Below are 18,591 nucleotides of genomic sequence, written 5' to 3'. Positions count from 1 at the left end.
TCCCCGATTAAATAGCATGGCAGGACATCTTCTATCTTGTACGTTTCTCTTTGGATTTTTTTCCATTAGTCACTCCCCAGAGCATCTTCAATTCTAAAATTTTTTTAGCTAAAAATATAGGTGACATACCATATATATATATAATTATAGTGATTGTGTAAAAATAAATTGTTCTTTGATGAAACAAATTTTTAAGTTAAATTTTTAGTCAAATTCATCATATTGGCCAAATTTATTAAACTACTAAAGACGTGTAATATAACACCAAATCATCTACTACCATATTAAAGTTGAAATATTCTATTTATATCAAGTTGAATTAATATTAACATAGCATTTTTAAAATATAGTCAATTATTGTAGGCACTTTCGTTAGAGTATCTCCAATGATCATAACAAAATATGTTAGCTAAAAAATGATAAACTAACAATTATATAGATTTTTAACTAATGGGAAGGATATTTATTTCAATACTATTATTTATAATATAATAGGTAAAATTATACATAAGAAATTTGATGGTTCAATAAATATAGCGAATAAATGTGATTATCTATATTTTTTTCTAAGAGTTAACATGGTTAAAGTACTCAAATTTTTAAAAATCCTTTAAAAATGAATATATATGTTAGATAATATAACTAAGAGTTTTGTTATATTGGAGATTGCTCTCAAAGTTTATTAAATTTTAAATTATTACTATTTTATATTATTTTAACTAATTATTTTAGTTGATACCCATTTTTATATATTTTTTAAAATTTTATAAAATTAAGTTTTTAATAGTATCAAACGGGTAAATGCATGTAAGATATTACAATTACAGTATATTTCTGGTGTGCAGAACAGAATGTGCGTGTGTTTATAGTGGAAAAGGATACAGTCGGCTCTCCACCCTTTTGTTAAAATTGTATGTATGTATGTATGTATTCTCTAATTTCACACAGATTCAGCTCAGCATGGTTTATGGGTTTTTCTTCTCTTTCCAACATTTTTCTTTTTATTTCCTCCTCTCTCTCACTTAATTCAGTTATTCCCATCAATTTCCTCCTCCTTTAAATATAAGTTTATTTAATCCTTTATTTTCCTTATTTATTATCCTTAATTTGATCATTTCATCTCTGTTCATCTGTTATTGTATTGATTTCTTGGCAGTTATTTTCAAGATTTTGTTTTGGGACTAATATTTGATAGGGATATGACGTGTCTGTGTGTGTCTTTGTGTTTTATGTGATTGTGATGATTCTTTTTGTGTTAATTATGTTGCAGATTGTGGAATTCAGTTGTTTTTTTGTCGAAAGTTTTGGTTTTGATATCTGGGCTAGTGATAGTTTAGTTTGATTAATTGTATTTTGGTGGTGAATGGGTACTCAGACAATGGGATCTCAGGGTAGTTACAGTGGTGGTACCGGTAGGGAACCCCGAGACCCGAAATTGGATTCTTTGGTTCGGCAGAATTCTTTGTATAACCTTACTTTGGATGAGGTTCAGAACCAATTGGGGAATTTGGGAAAACCCTTGAGTAGCATGAATCTTGATGAGTTTCTTAAGAGTGTTTGGAGTGTTGAAACTAATCAGGGACTTGGGAGGGTTGATCATGGGGTGCAGAACCGGAAGCTTGCTTCTGTTTCCTCTTTGAGTAGAAAGTCGAGCTTGACTTTATCCAGGGATCTGAGCAAGAAAACTGTTGATGAGGTGTGGAAGGATATCCAGCAAGGTCAGAAGAGGCCTGGTTCTACAATGAATGCCCGTGAAAGAAACTCTACTCTTGGTGAGATGACGCTGGAGGACTTCTTGGTTAAGGCGGGAGTAGTTAGTGAAAGAGAAAAAGCTTTGGCACCTGCTGTTGGAGTTAATCCTATCGCATTGTCACAACAAAGTGTTTCTCTGCCAGCTGCTTGGATGAACTATCAGATCCCCTCGACTCATCAGCCAACTCAACAACAGTTAATGCCAATTGTTTTCATGCCTGGCAATCCAGTTCAGCCACAGCTTTCTATGTGTTCAGATCCAATTTTGGATTCTTACAGTAAAACCCAAATGACTATTTCGCCTTCCCCTTTATTGGGTACACTTCTGGATGCTCAGACACCTGGGAGGAAAAGGATTGCTTCCGAAGGTGTTGTTGAGAAAACTGTTGAAAGGAGGCAGAAGAGAATGATTAAGAATAGAGAATCTGCTGCTAGGTCACGAGCAAGAAAGCAGGTTAGTCATAACCATCTGAGCATAAAATATTCCATTGCATTAACTTTTCCCCTTAAAATAAGATATGTTTTACATGAATTGACAGGCTTACACTCACGAGCTGGAGAATAAGGTTCAACGGTTAGAAGAGGAAAATGAAATGCTCAAGACACAAAAGGTATCTTTTAGATTATTTTATGTTCTCATATCATGCGTTTACTATATTTGTCCATCCAATTGGCTGTTTTGCTTTTTCATAGATATGTCTATGCGTAATATGTTGTGTGCTGAAAAATCATTTTGTACGTGCATAACACGTTTTGTGCTAGATAATAACAATACAATCTATGTTCGACTTTTTTCCCAAAGAATCTAACTTTTATGGTATTATGCAATCATCCATTCACTAAAGAGATTGCAGCGAGTATCCAACACTCAAGCGCCACCTTATGCCTTGGGAAAACAGTTACCTTTTCTTTCCATCCTTGGACTCATCCTAAAAGCGGCTCCAGGCTCCCAATTAGCCCGGGGGGCCTGACTTCCCGTGGCAGCCCTTGCAGGCGTTCACCTTCAAAGTGCAACCCGCAAAGTCACATCGTAAGTGGTGTCACTGTGGTAGATTTTGGCCTTTATATCGACTTTCGATTTCATGTATTGCCCTTTTCTTGTTTTGGATTGAAAAGGAAAGCTTCTACCACCATGCTACCTTCTTCATTTTGCTCCTTGAAAGCGTTCAATCATATCGTCATGGGGTATTTTTGAGTTTTATGAATCCTATGTGATGCAGTATTGGAATTAAAATCTTTAAATTTTAATCAAGGGCTTCTTTCCAGTTATCTAATGCTTCTGTCTTTAGACATTTTAATCCCCTGCCGTAGTCAGCCTCCTTCCCTCTTGATTTTTGCCACATTTTTTTTCTCCGGTAGCATAAATTTAAGAATAAAGTCTTATTTGGCTGTTGTTCTTCAACAAGTCCCCTATAATACATGGGCGGAGCTTTTTCAAGTTGCAATTCGCGCCCACAAGGTCATGGATTATATTGACTCGATACCAGAATGTCTCGTCCTGACTCTGTTGGCACTAGTGCCAAATGAAACTAAGTAGATATTTTTTTCTTTTTGAATTAATAGGACCGTCAATCGGGATGTACTTGGGGTGTACATCTTAAATCATTTATTTGCAAACATCTTGAGTGGCTATTTTCAAGATTTCAGGATGAAGCAGAAAGTGATCAAAGATTGGTTATGTGCTCATGTCACACTGATCCGTGGTTTGGACTTTGCTTTTGCTCAAGGAGACGTATGGTGATCACTCCGCTGGCTCGTCCTTTTAATAGCCTAGTTTGAAACTCTTTGCGGCTCTGACAACCCCAAGGCAACAAAGGGAAGCGAAATAACATAGCAGGGTGAACCGATAACAAATGATGCAACAACCACAACAATTGCATTGGGGAACAAATTGGCACTTTTAGTTACAACATAACTTCCTCGCCACTTTGTGGGTTGGGCCAACTCCTATCAGTACTACCAGCCAACTTATTCCTGTGTCCAACAACTGCACCCTGGACCTACAAAATAATTCAGTTCCCCTGGGCTTTATACCCTGTGAACCCACTCATACCACGTCCAGTTTATTTGATACACACAAGCCTTGATCTTAACGACTTTTGGTATGTTTACATGTGCTTCATATCACATGGTTGCACTCCCAAGTAAGCTACACACTTTTTTTTTAATTATTTTAGATGTTATGTTATATAGGGTTAAAGGGTTTTAACATATCACACCTAACCCCACCATGTTCCGGGTTTAGTTTCCTTGTTGCTCGCATAAGAATAAACCTTGTGTCAGTTCGTTAATTTTCTAGTGATAACATGTTTTAGTCTAGTTTAACCCATTTTCTAAAAGATCTTGGAGTAGGAGCCAGGTCATGAATGTAATAAGGAGACTATTTCTAGCCCCTGTTCTTGTGAAATTGCCAAACATAGGCATAACTCGAATAGAAACAAAAACTTTCCTATGTTTTATGAGTCGGGACTTCGACAGAACACCATTTTGATCTTGTGAAGATGATTAGCTGCAGTTCTGGTTCTTACCCCTACACTCTTCCTTAAATGGCAAGGCTGAATGAAAGATTTGTACTCCAAAGAACGTCCTTCGTATTAGTTGGAAGTCTTAATATGGCTACTTACATCCCCGTCCTCCCTACTTTGGTATTGGATTTTAGTACTACTTACGTTCACCATGGTCTTTCACCCAGTTACACCTATGAGTCCCAAGGTGTTGGTGTTTTCCAAAAATTATACCGCAAAAGCACAAACCTTAATAAGTAATCAGTGCATCTTCCTCAGTTTTACTCCGAATCACCGTGATTACACTTGCCTCGATCTACCGACAAAGAAAGTTATTCTCCCCGTCGAGTAAGTTTCGATGAAATGGTTGAAGTCTAGCATTTTACTCCCTATCATCATATGACTTCCATCTAGATGCATCATTATACCCTTTGATTATTAAGCAACCTTTCCCACCCCACCACAACCTACACATATTGTCTTGCTCACACCACTGGGCACTTCGGGCCAACCTCTACAGCCTTTCCCTACCAGAAAAAATATTTGTATCTGCTAGCAGCAGACCCATTATAGAGAGATGCAAAAGCGAGAGCCTATGAGTATATGTTTAATTGATGAAGATTCTGAAATTTTCAAATTTATTCGTAAGTTCAGAAAGTAGCAAAACAGTTCCCAAAGTTTGTAAAAGGTTTAGTTTAGCCTAAATTTGTCAGAACAGTTAATGCTGGAAAAATAGAAAATCGTTTATGTACTCAAAGTTATGGGGGTTATAGAATATTAAGTATAAATTGGAATGGGAAACCGGTAGTTACTGAGTTTTGTTAATTCTTGTAAACTGGATACATTGTGTTGAAAATTTCTTTCAAGAAGTGGGTTTTATTGTTTACAAATTGAGAGGAGTTGCTCGTTTTGTCGGAGAAATATTAGAGAACCAGAGATCATCATATGACGAGATGGGAGGATATGAGAGCTGCTTTGTGTTGCCCGTTTAAACTATGCTGATTCTGAACATGGATGAACTTACACAAGCAAGTCCAGAACAGATTAAACTCGTCAATTCCAGGTAATAGGTGATACTTGACGGTAGATGTTTTCAGTTACAAGATGCTATCCATATTTGCCATTCTAGTTGAAGATTTAAAATGGAGGGATGTTGGGAATTTTTTTCGCTAGTTTATGAAGGAATTAGCATATAGAAACTGTTCAAACGTCAATGTTTAGAGACGTACCCATACAACAAAGTAGCGCAGACAAAAAACAACCTTGCTCTAGTTTCATCAAAAGCTAGTAGTAACACTGGCATATGCTTAATTGTTGAGGAATTTGGAAAAAGATGTTTGAGTGTCCTTTCAAACCAGACAATCTCTTAGGATACATAATTAATAGAGTAAATATTAAATCAGTTACAAATCTGAATAATTAGTGTGTGCATCAGTTATGGATTGAAATGGAGAATTTGGTGGGAATAATAATAATTCTAGCTTTAATCTAGGGATTGTGAGTTGAGGTTATAAATAGGGGAAGCCATTTATATGTTTGAGCCTTGAGGCATGAAGAAATAAGATTGAATTAAGTGTGTTTGTGGAGAATGGGCGGTCTCTCGAATACCACCTAGTTGTGTGTGCGTTAGTTGTGTGTGCGTGTATTTATCAATAAAAGAATTCGTTTCTTTATATACATATATATACAAAGAGCAGGCTTGGACATGTCCTAATAGTGGTATCAGAGCATCTTTGTTCTTGGGGCAATGACGGGTGCAAAACAAGTTGAAAATCGAATCGTCGACTCTAAGGAAAAAAAATTGAAAGGATGCAAGCAGAATTTCAGAAGTTGGATATTGAAAAGCTTCAAAATGACATTTTTTTCCTCAAAGAAGGTATGGTTGCCATACTTGCAAAAATGGACAGCTATAGTCGCGAGACTACTGGACCATCTCGTCTGCCCGTGAGGATTCACAAGGCTTGAAACGGGCCAATAATTTGGTCCACGAAACTGAGGAGAAGTTGAAGGGAGTACAAGCGAATGAAATAGAACTTAAATCAGATTTTACAATTTTTGAAAAACTTCAAGAAGATGAAAAGAGAAAAGACATATCAGCAACCACCAATACATACCGGATGTTTTAGGGCAGACTCCGTCAAATTCTAATCGTGGCAACAACAAAGAACAAGAGACTTGTTTATTTGATGTCTCATCGCCGCCGAGCTCATTTCTAAACTCTTTATCATGAAGACTTGAAATAGTCATGTTCGAAGGCGTTAAACTTGAAGGTGGGTGGTTGAAGGCTGGAAGTTATTTTGAATTAGTAACCTCCCAACGCCAACTAAGAAGGTCTGATCAGCTGTAGTATACTTGAGAAATGATCTTTTGTTCTTGTACTATTGTGGGGAATGTCAACGACCTTCTTGTATCTTGTAACTGGGAAGAATTTAGAAAAATATTGGCTGAGAGGCAGGGCTTTTGTGTTTAAAAGAAAAGGAAAAAGAAAGAATGAAACAATTTTCTCATTAAGGTTCAAGTTTGGGCTGCGGGTAATGTTAGGATACATAATAAAAAGAATAAATATTAAATCAGTTACAAATCTGAATAATTAGTGTGTGCATCAGTTATGGATTTGAAAGGGAGGATTTGGTGGGAATAATAATATTCTAGCTTTAATCTAGGGATTGTGAGTTGAGGTTGGGGTTATAAATTGGGAAGCCATTTAAATGTTTGAGGCATGAGGAAATAAGATAGACTTAAGTGTGTTTGTGGAGAGTGGGTGGTCTCTCAAATACCACCTAGTTGTGTGTGGGTGTGTGTATCAATAAAAGATGGAGTGGCTGATTTGGAGCACCAACAATTTCTTGAAGTTATGAAGCAACACCAGAGGCAGCAAATATTCCACAAGTACGACAATCATGTGACGAGTTGGAAGAAGACTAGGCTTCATTATTCACTTCACATCCTTTTTCTTAGATGGCCATACCGAAAGTCAGATGCATAAGAACGTTACCAGTCTTTTTTCGAAAGCATTCGAGCATAGTCGCACAGTTTAGTACCAAAATGTATGTTACTCTTGTATTAGAGGTCATAGGATGTTTGGTATATGTACCAAAACTTAAATTACTCACATAAGGTCTCATAGGAAGTTTGGTATATAAAAAACATCTACAATATGTTTAATTAAGGTTGTATATGAGGTGGACCCCCTTGGTACCTAATGGCAGATGGGGGGAGGGTGATTGCCTTAATTAGGTTATCTGATAAATATGAGGAACTTTACGATATACTAACACCTATGAATAAATTCTCCGATCAGATTACCAGATGACGTCCCTTTTTATAATAAAGATAAATTACTTTCCTAATATGAAATAAAATGTAAAAGGTAAAAGATATGTAGAGATTCTTTTTAAATCAAACATGATATAAAATCGTAAGTAATTGGCTTCCATAGTCTTATATATTGTTCCCGAACCTTCTCACGTTCTTGTGGTCCTTACAGCAGTCCCCCATTTATTGTTCTTAATAAACTTGCACAAGGAAAAAACAAGTTTCTTTAACATCTTTAAATCCTACAAAGAGTATGTTCATATTAAGCTCACCACTGGGTGTTTTACTTGCATTTACCTGTAAATCTCCCTCTTCGAACCTTTATTATTTCTTTTAGATGATTCCTTGAATTTAAGTGTGGGTGTCACAGGTATTCCGATGTACATAGAGTAATACGAGGTTTTCATTATTTAATTTCCTTCAAAGAATGTTCTGTGTCTTTATAGTTGGAAAAATAAATGATGATTAGTTAAAAATATATGGATTGTTTAAGCATTAGATATGATTACATTAATTCAGGAGTATTTTCATTATGTGTCTCATTTAGTAAAAGAGAAATGTTTTAAATCTTTCTGTGCAACTACTCTTTTGCATCTTAATTGAGATTGGTTTGAAGATTTGTTCTGTGCCATACATTGTATCAATAGAGTCTGCATTCCTTTTGACTATAGCTTTGTTTTTTGTGCAATCGTCTGTTTTTTTAATTGTTGTTTTACTTATAGGAGGCAGATAAATTGTTGCCATATGTACCATTTCCGGAGCCGAAGTATCAACTTCGCAGGACCAGCTCAGCATCTTTCTAAAGAAGTATCTATATTGTGCTTGAAGGATGGTTGTGTAGCTGCTGTTTGTTTTATAATGTTATTGTAGTTCTCAATAGGAAAGTTCTAGAGTCTTTGTTGAACTATAAACATGTACCCCTCTGCCTTGTATGGGTTGCCCTGGGAACTTAATTCCAGAGGCATGTTTATTGTTACTTTAAAGCTGCCTTGTTTTCTTGTATGTACATTTTCTAGTGTACCTTAGAAATCTGTTTATATTAAACAGACCATGAAGCTGCTCTCTTTTCTTTATGTACTCTTTTAGGGTCAAAAGTGATTACTGTTGATAGCTAGAAATATTTATGATGTCTTTATCGGGTAGAACTATTTTAAGCTTAAATCTGAGGACCGGGCTGAGGATTCGCTACGATTGATCTGGTTAGGTTCAGGCTTAAGCGATAAGTTGACAGCCTTGCAAACCCATTTGGAGATGGAACTAATGCGCTAATTACTGTAATGTTATAGAATGTATGTATAGTAGTGAATTGAGAAAGACAAGCCTGATTCTGTTAATAACATTGCATATTACATTGAGAAAGACAAGCCTGATTCTGTTAATAACATTGCATATTACATTGTCATTCGAGCAAAAAAACTACAAGACCGTAGAGCAATAAACAGGTATCTACTGGTATGTTTGATTGTTGACTTTGAAGAACTCTTTAACCTTGTCAGCCTGCTTGAAAGTGTAGTCTGTTGCCACAGACAAAGCCAAGACATTTTTATACGCATTGATGAACATGCACGATGCTGCAGCAATACTTGGGAACGAAATAGAGAGGGCCACAGAAGTAACATTTGTCATCCCACTCGCAAATTTTGCAGCAATTCCGTCTTGAGTAAGTTGACGAATCTCTGGAGCAAGGAAAGAGCCATTGTCAAGTTTCAACACTAGAGACTACTTTCAGTGAGAATATTAAAACTGGATGCCAAATAAGCGTAGCTCATGGTTAATTAGAGCTTATTTGTATGTTTCTCAGAGATAATAATTCAACTATATATAGCAGTCTGAAATGAAAAGAGATATTTATTTTGAGCCCTTTCTTATGATATGTAATGTTTTTGTTTTTGAGTAAAAATGATATGTAATGTTAAAACGTAGGAGTATTAAATTAGGTTGAAACAAAATAAAAATTGATAATCTGCCCTTTACCTGTTTCCATTCGCCTCTTTTGTTTCTGTCCAAGATGCAGCACTAATTGGGGGGGGGGGGTATCTTTCTAAGAGCCTTATGAAACGTAAACAGCACAGAACTGCATGAAGACTCCATGTCCTTGTGCACAAAAGGATTTATGCTGCTGTCTTCATTGAGTAAAAAAAGACTCTCCACGCAATCAGAATTCATGACGCAGCTATGGCACGGATAATCTTCAAGGGATTTATATTTTGTAACCTCCAGAGACTCCAAGTCGTACAAAAAGAAATAGGTTAGCTGTTCTCGAGCTTCCAAAAACTTGATCGTCCTTACCATATAGTATTTATTATGGTTTAAGAAACCTACAGGAACAGAAAAACCAACTTCTTGCAATTGGATAGCGAGCTTCTTTTCCAGGTATTGCTTGGATGAAAACTTGTCTCTAAATAGTATCCACATGTGCAGATATCCAGGAGGATAATCATCACATCCCAGAACAGCTATTGTTTCTCCATATGCTTCCATTACAAATTTACTACGGTATTCATAAAATTCTTCTGGACACCGGACCTGGTTGATAGTCTCATTTCTTAGATCAAAACATACCACCAGTGGTGGAATTATGATTGACGAGGGTGCATACCTATAGGTATCTGTTATCATATATGAAGTACCATCTACAAGCTTGGTAGGTTCCGGAACAGTACAAAAATCAACAATGTCGTCATCTTCGTAATAACAATTAGTATGAATAATGTTCCAAAAATTAATACTCAAGCTGTATATAGAAACATCATATATACTATCAAAGGTAGAAATCACTATCACCTTATAATCATGATCGTAACATCCAAAGCTCACACCGCCCTTCCTACTAAATCCATTGTATTTCTTGGAGATTAATAGTTCCGGAAGCTTTTTAGCTTTTCTACAAATAGGGTTCCATAGATATAAGTTATCGCCAACACGATACTCAGAATTAAAAGCAGTGAAGAAGACATTATCAGAGATCCCGTCCATAGAAATACATAACAACCCATCACACATCCCGTGAACTCTCAGTTGACATCCATCACGAATGTTAAGATCTGTCTCGAATAATTCGGGAGAGTAGTATAGTTTAGAATGCCTGTTAGCATCAAGAAGTGGCTCGAAACCGGTAAGTAAAGTGCATGATCCGTAATCTTGATGGAGTAGATACCTGTTGTTTGTATTAGAGGAGGTTTTTTGATAGTTTAGATGAATGCTAGCGAAGGAAGTAGTTTTGATAACATGATGCCATGTTTTGCAGACACAAGTACATCTTACAAGAGACTCAACTCCAAGTTTGCAAAATATATCTATCAATAAATTTGTAGGCAAATAGTTGCCCTCCGACGAAGAGACCATTATTCACAAGTATTATTGGCATGTACGGGGGAGGGTGGTTAGCAACTTAGCATATCAGAAGATTGAAGATTATTAAGTCAACCGACGCAAAGGATAGAAGAGGGACGCTAACGTTCCACGATTGGGGTTAATATTCGCCAACTTTAAATATTCCCCAGTAAATCAATTATTGTGATCCAACTCATTTCCGATCATTCGACCTTACTTGAATTTTGGTTTTACGCATTGTTTGTTTGTTTTTTTAAACCAAAATAACATTCACTAAAACATTGAATGATCGTAAACAATAGTTTTCAACAAAGACTCGTGAATAATAGTTTCCCAAAAAGACACTGGAGATGACATAAAGGTGAAATAAAATATTGTACAACTATTTAGTGAACAAGGCTCATGCCCTCAAATGTGTCGCGTTACTTAACATAAAAAATGTGCTCCCTTGTTCACCAACATAATGCATCTACATTGAATTTTAGGCCACAGCCACACCCTCAAAAGCAGGTACCAACATTTGTCCTGGTTGATAATTAAAATGAATACATCCTATAATTTTATAAATTATGCTCGAAAAACCACTCTCAATTATCAACCATCAATCAAGTTTGGGACGTGGAATCCGACAATGGTTAACATATGAAATGTCGTTCCACTTTAGCTGGTAGTTATTCATTCCTTCTCTTATACCCAAAACTTGGTACAAAAATTATTCGGATCAAAATTAGATTAATTTTATGAAATTAGATCAAAGGTACCACAATCCAAACTTAGGGCTTTCCCTCTTTCCTAACAAGGAAAGGGCGCGCCCTCCTAAGATGACAACTGCGATCACCCTAAACATTTGGGCTCACCCTAATGATAACAAAACAAAGAAGACCCTAACTTCTTATGAAGTTAGAGCGCACCCTATGCATCAAGGGACAACCCATTTTATACGGAGGATCAGGCGCACTCTTAAAGGAAAATTCTTAGCTTCCTAGAACTGAGGGCACGCTCATTGATGAATAGAGACAAGTATGGTCAATTACACAAGGTGGCACTAATGCATAAAAGTGTTAGATCGCGCCCTAGTGGACAAATTAGCTTAGGAAGGTATTTCAATATATTTCTTGAACGAATTCTTTGGATGCTCCAAGGAAGAAGAATATTATTACTAACATATTTGTTGCGGTTACTCTATTGAAGAACTCATTTCTGTAATGCAACCACAGGAAGGCGGTCTCCATGGTCAGAGACCTCCAAGGGTATGCCTAGACGGAAGGCCTCCTTCTGTGGTCAATGAGTGTCCTCATTAGAGATGTGGGGTGAATTTTTGTGACGCCCTACAAATCCGGGTCATAGATTTGGGGTTCACAAACACACACACACAATATAAACCTGTATATGAAATAATATATCCACAGATCGCAACAGGTTAAAGTATAAACCACAACATTAACTTATATTATATCGAACCAAATCCCAACTAGTTAAACTTACAACTTACAATAAAATATTCTTACAAACTTGCAAAACTCATAACTAAAGCATAATGCTCCTACTAGCTCGTTCCATCACTCAACCTAGAATCCTAGCTCGAACACTGGTCTGGGATCCTCGCTACCAACAGTTTCCTTTTTAACTGGAAAAGAACATAAAAAGAATCGCAAGATTGAGCTAACTAGCTCAGCAAGTCATTTAAAAAACAACTGGGTTTGAACAATGATCAAATGAAAGGATTCAGAGGAATCAAGTTTCTTGTTAAGCAATTATTATAATTGGATATTCCCATTTAATTTTAAAAATCAAGGTTAGGCTGCTAATCAGTCACGCACTAATCCCGAGTAAGGCACACAACTCTACTCTCTATACTGGATCCAAGACACACATTGGCCTAATATGATCACGAATCTGATCTGACCACAAATCTGGTCCACATTTCGAAAACCATCCAATTCTTTAACAATTCAATATGATAAATAATGTAATTTAATAAAACAAGATCATAATCAACATTGATAAGTCATTTCTTTCAAAGCATAATGCAATTCATGAGTATCATTAAGGTATATCAAGATATGTATGAAGAATGACTTCAAGTCTGTAGACAAATCAAATAATAGATAAACAATGGGTTAATGGTTATGCAAGGTTTGGTTCTCTGATGTTACAAGGTATTGTAGAAAGCATGGGTGATTTTATGTTAAATAATATGTTTCAGTGACATGTGTATGGTGTGAATGTATTTGTGGAGTAGTATCGTATTTATGTGGTTTAGTATCCGGAAATTCAACAATCAATGGTTCACAATAAATAAGGCTTACAGTTCAAGTATCAAATGATCTGACCTTACAACAAGCTGAAATTACATATTTTGAATAAAAATTTATAATCAAAATGTAGTAAATTTTTGCTTCTTACAGCAAGCTGAAATTACATATTTGACCTTCACTTGTATTTTGTGCAAATGAATGCCTTCACTTGTATTCCATGCAAATGAATGCATTAACACAACACATGAAGTCATTCCCTTAATGCAATAAATAATCAAATTAATAGTCAACTTCTCTCCTTCACTTTTTTCAAATAAAATGATTGAAGAAAATATTTTCCTCATAAACGAAGGTACTTAATAAATTAACAGATATTGTCTTATCTTGCTTTAAATAACCTTCTTAAGTGACAATCATGTCTCTATTAATTTTTAAGAGTTTTTAATTTTTTTCCATTAAGAAATACTTCAAATTTCACCAAAATCCTTTTTAATGTTTCATGGTTAATCATGTGAAATTGATAAAAAAAATCATAACAAAATTTCAATTGATCCAAAAATAATTTTGCAACTATAATTTTTAATTGATCATTAAGTGAATAATATAAATTTTGTTATAAAATAATATGACATATGTACATAATTTATTGATAATTAGACTATCTCTGATCCAATTTCAAAATTATACTTTTACTTTAATGATCTATACAAGAATTTGTCTACGTAAAACTTAATTTGAATATATTGGAGTTGAGTTTTACAATAACGTAAGTTTTATATTATTTAGGCATTGAAGTATGATGAATTAGAAATTATCTTAGTTTTGAGTTCTCATTTAATAATAAAAAATAAACACAATTAAATGTTTACTATGAATCAATATTTTATAATTGAACTAAATATATATATATATTATTAGAAAGTATATTTTGTTGGGTCCTTAACACAACTGTAGAGGGGGGTGAATACAGTTTATGCAGATAAATCGAATTAAGCACTCAACTGTATAAACAGTTTTGTATTGACTAATAAAAACTGATTACAAACAAATCTCTCAAAGGATGAACATATATCCTTAAGAGCTGCTAGGTTACACAAAAGATCTATCAATACGCGACACATAAAATGTTAACCTAATATGTGCTTATATACTGCACAACTACACAATTAAATAAGTTATCATATTCTATTACAATAAGGAATCATAAAACATATCCTTAATTTAATTGCTACACGAAGTATAGTCCTTCACCGACTTGTATTCTGCAAATACTTTCCTTCTTCAATGTCTCCTGATCTTTAGTTGTAGTGATTAAATACTGATGTCATTTACTGATCAGCAAATGCTGATGACATATGCTGATGACATCACTTCTTCTAAACTTTGATATCAAATGCGATAATAAACTCTAATAGTTTATAAGCTGATATCATCAATTTCTTCTAACAATCTCCCCCCAACTTGTGCAATATGAAAATATGTACAAGTTCTAAATTGATGATGTCAAAACTATCTAAATGTAAAAATACAAACAAATAACTATCTTACAGTCAGTGCTTCCAAACTTTATCTTTAATCTTGAACTTCAGTATAGTCTGTAGCTTCATCAAGGAGTTTCTTGAGTAGTTGATGTTCAAGAACATTTACATATATTTCCATTCTCTGTTTGATATCCTTGAGCTCCTCCGTTGATTCATCATTCTGATAAACAACAACTCTGAGGTCATGTAGATTTGATTCTCCAAGTGCCAAGTCATCCAGTTCCAGAAATCCAATTTTCTGTCCATCAGGATTGAAAGTAAGAACTTCTTTTCCTAGAGACTTAACCACTTTGTCTCCTCTAGTAGGCATATCAACAGTATGTCCATATTCATGAATGTACTTTGGAATATAACTGGACTTGTATGTCATTCTTCTCTGATTCATGTGTACTAAGTTCTTCAAAAATTCAGACCATCTAGCAGTAGTAGAGTTGGTTATCTTGAGTAAAGTAGTGACAAATTTCAACTCCTGCCATGGTTTATTCTTCAATTGCTCTTGATTAAGCCTCAACCTTCTTCCAGATTCCATAAAATAGATCAACTTTTCACCAACTAGATCATTTACAATATGTACTGATTAATTTTCTTCAAATCTTCAAGCTTTTTATTATCACCAATTTCTATCATATTTTCAGGCTTCCTTAGTATCAAAGCATCATCAACATAAGTATCATCATTTGGAAGTCCCAAGCCACTTCTTCTACCAGCTCTTCTAGACTGAGAATTTCCACTATAGATCTTTTTTATAGTCTTAGAAGAATCTCTTACCGGTGCAGGTGTCTTACTTCCCTATAGTAGCTTCTCTTTTTCTTCAAAGTTTAATTCTGGCATATCAGAGTTTAAGTCCTCTGAATCAGGATTTGTGAATTCAACTTGCATTTTACTTGAACTATCAACAACTTGAGTAGTATTAGAGGTTGTGACTGGTTGAGCTTCAGCAATTATTTCTTCTTCAACTTGAGCATTGTCAGAGGTTGTTACCATCTTTAATTTCTCAGCCCAATCAGCTCCAGTAATCATCTTTTTTCTTTTGTAGAACTGACTGGCTTCATCTTCTTGAGTCTTTTATTCATCAGTATCATCATGAGCTATAACTACTGAATATATTGGATCTATCAGTGTTTGTGATTTTAAAACCTTAGATGTTGATTTATTCTTAGATTTTGCTTTAGGCTTTGGCTTTGATTTCTCACCAATCTTCTCCTTCCCCTTATAACTCTTGTCATCATTTATAATTGCTTGTGACCTTAAAGGCCCTTCAGCATCAGTTTGACTGACCTCCTTGATCACTACACCTTCTGTAGATCTACTACCGGGAATATCATCATAAGGTAAAACAACATCAGTATTTGCTGTTTTCAAAGATTTGTATTCTTCTTCCAAAAGCCTAAGCTGTTCCATATCAACTCTAGGATTTTCTCTTTAAAAAATTCTTCTACTCACCTCAGAATCAAATGTTTGAATCTTTGGATTCTTATAGAATAGAGTTATTTTCTTCCCCTTCACCTTTAGTGTTTGTAGATACTGACTTGCTTCAGCACCAACTTCTATCTCCAGAATGCCTTGGTCTTCATCAACATTTGTGACTTTTGGAGTTTGTTGAGATTTAGTCACAGTCATACTCTGTTCCCTATTTTGCACAGTCTTTGATCCTTTCTCCACCTGGTCTAGATTGACTAGTGGTTTTAGATGTACCACTAGAACCAATCAAATCTCCACCTTGTTTCTTCAAAACCAACTCCTTCTTACTACCTCCTTTACCATCACCACCAGGACAATCCTTGTCATCAGCATCATTCATCTGGAGCTGCTTGCATTCAGATTTCAACACTCCCCCCCCCTTTTGACATCATCACCAAGTTGGAGGGAACACTGAGCTCCATAAACTGTTGTACCTCATCCAGTTGACTAGACATCTTAGCTTGAGTAACTTCTAACTTAACCTGGTTGGCTTTCATTTTGTCCTGTCTAGCAATGATGGGTGCTAACTGCTTTTGGATCTCCTGGGTTGTGGTCAGTTTAGTTTTAAGAAAATAATCGTTGAGTTTATCAATTTGAGAATTAGCCCGAGACTGAGTATGCTGAACTGATTTGATCAATAGTGTAGAAGCCTTGAGATGAGTCGGAATATTAGGATTTGCAATGCTCAATCTGCTCTCTCCGGATGTTGAGAAGCATTAGCAACATAAATAGGATATGAAGCATCCTTCTAGTTAGAATTCCATTCAGCATAAGAAAACTTTCTACTATTCTTAGCATCAAGCTCAACTAATCTCCTTTGTTTTTCATGTTTAGGCATGTCTTCCAGAAATAAAAGTTCATCAAGATCCTCATCAAGATCTAATGCTATATTAACATTTGCTACATCATTAGACTCGCTGCCACATACAGATTCCTCATCAACAATTGGCTCCTGTATGAACTTAGCTACTTCATCTTCAACATCAGTATTTAGCAATTCATCAGGAATTGGAGCTGTGTGAGAATTAGCTGCTTCAGAAACTGCCATATCCTCCGCATTTAACACCAAATCTTCAATAATAGTGGGCATATGAGGTGGAGCTTCAACATTTATCTCCAAAACCTCAGTACTAGTTGAATGTTGTGGTAATTCTGCAATGATGGGTTCATCTTGACTAGACTGTTCATCATCTACATCAATAGCAGTAACATGGAGAATAATGGATGGTGGAATAATAGATTGACTGGACTGTCCTTCAATAAGAACATGGATTTTTGCAGTGGATGACATAGAGAAGTGAATGGACTGCAGGAAAGTATCAGTACTTAGACCTGCAAGGAGAATATCATCATTTGGCACATCAGAGTTTATCAGAGGGTCTACACATGTGCACCTGCAAAATTTTCAACAAAAACACTTAAATCTCTATATTCTTTTAAAGTAGTCTCACTACTTCTCACACAACTCGTCTCATGACTTTTAATAGTCAGATTTTCCTTACAAGGATTAACTAAATCCTGACACTCATCTACCTCTCCTTTTTCCAGGTAAGGATCCTGCCTCTCTTTAATTTTTTTCTCTAAATCTTTTCTCTCAGTCTCATATGAAAGGCTCAGATAAGTTTTTCTACAGAAATAAGAGGTGGCTGAGAAGAGTTGTCTGTGATCATATGACTAGAGGTATTCCTTTATAAAGGTCTAATCACATTCATGTCATCAGGATTTATACTAGCAGTAAATGCTGATAATACAAAATCAGTATTTAAATTAAATGCTGATAGAGATAAATCAGTATTTATACCTTATGCTTCTGAAAGATCAACTTCTGTGTAGACATCCAAAGGTTGAACTGAGAGAGTTCATGTTATTCCTAGTGAACTAACAATGAGATTTACAGAAGGGGGGTTGAATGTAAATCTCAATTTTTTTTCAAGTTTTGAGCAGTTTCTAGTCTATGTGTTTTGATGAGCAAGTATGTGTGAATTGCTTTGAGCTAATGCAGACAGATATATATTCAAACACAAATGTAAAGAACACAACAGACTTAAAAACTTTTCTGGTGGAGTTGTTGTTCCACCAGAGATGTGTTATTTCAGAAAATCTGTGATTCAAAGAATTAAATCACAGCTGCTTCCTAGTACAAACTAGATGATTTTCTCTCTGGATTTTTCTAAACAGCCCTGGAAAATTCACATCTAATTACTAGCTACTACTTAGTTTATATATTACCAAGTTTACAAGTGAAGACAAAAGTGTAAAATACAATTAAAAGACTCTTCACATGTTTCTTCTTCATTTCTCTATCCAATGCAATTTAGGTTTAGCTGTGAATCTTTGAATACTTCCTTGTTTGCACCAGAATGGAAATGCTGCATTTTCTTGATTCTTCCTAGAGGCTGCCACATTCCAGTTTGTCTCTGTCAACCC

The 18,591-nt window shown here is 35.3% G+C and overlaps 2 protein-coding genes across 8 annotated transcripts; one reads left to right on the top strand and one right to left on the bottom strand.

Moving 5' to 3' along the window:
* Positions 1-801: 801 nt before the first annotated feature.
* LOC141720497 (ABSCISIC ACID-INSENSITIVE 5-like protein 2) lies at positions 802-8,644 on the top strand. 7 transcript variants are annotated; one of them, XR_012574397.1, is made up of 5 exons: positions 802-911; positions 1,271-2,206; positions 2,292-2,363; positions 2,598-2,782; positions 8,294-8,644. XR_012574397.1 is itself a non-coding variant. In XM_074522935.1 (3 exons), the coding sequence occupies exons 1-3, from the start codon at positions 1,364-1,366 to the stop codon at positions 8,372-8,374; spliced, it is 996 nt and encodes a 331-aa protein (XP_074379036.1). In that variant the 5' UTR covers positions 930-1,363; the 3' UTR covers positions 8,375-8,644. The 7 variants fall into 7 exon arrangements, 1 of the variants encoding a protein (XP_074379036.1); XR_012574399.1 differs by having other exon boundaries at positions 842-915; XR_012574398.1 differs by having other exon boundaries at positions 848-923.
* Positions 8,645-8,763: 119 nt separating this feature from the next.
* Positions 8,764-11,126, bottom strand: LOC141720496 (putative F-box protein At3g25460). The gene is made up of 2 exons (XM_074522934.1): positions 9,546-11,126; positions 8,764-9,247 (listed from the first exon to the last, which is right to left on the bottom strand). Exon 1 carries the CDS (start codon positions 10,914-10,916, stop codon positions 9,588-9,590), a length of 1,329 nt encoding a protein of 442 aa, XP_074379035.1. The 5' UTR covers positions 10,917-11,126; the 3' UTR covers positions 8,764-9,247; positions 9,546-9,587.
* Positions 11,127-18,591: the final 7,465 nt, after the last annotated feature.

This window comes from Apium graveolens, chromosome 4 (genome assembly GCF_009905375.1).
Source record: "Apium graveolens cultivar Ventura chromosome 4, ASM990537v1, whole genome shotgun sequence".
Lineage (NCBI taxonomy): Eukaryota > Viridiplantae > Streptophyta > Magnoliopsida > Apiales > Apiaceae > Apium > Apium graveolens.
This window is presented reverse-complemented; position numbering and strand designations above follow the sequence as displayed.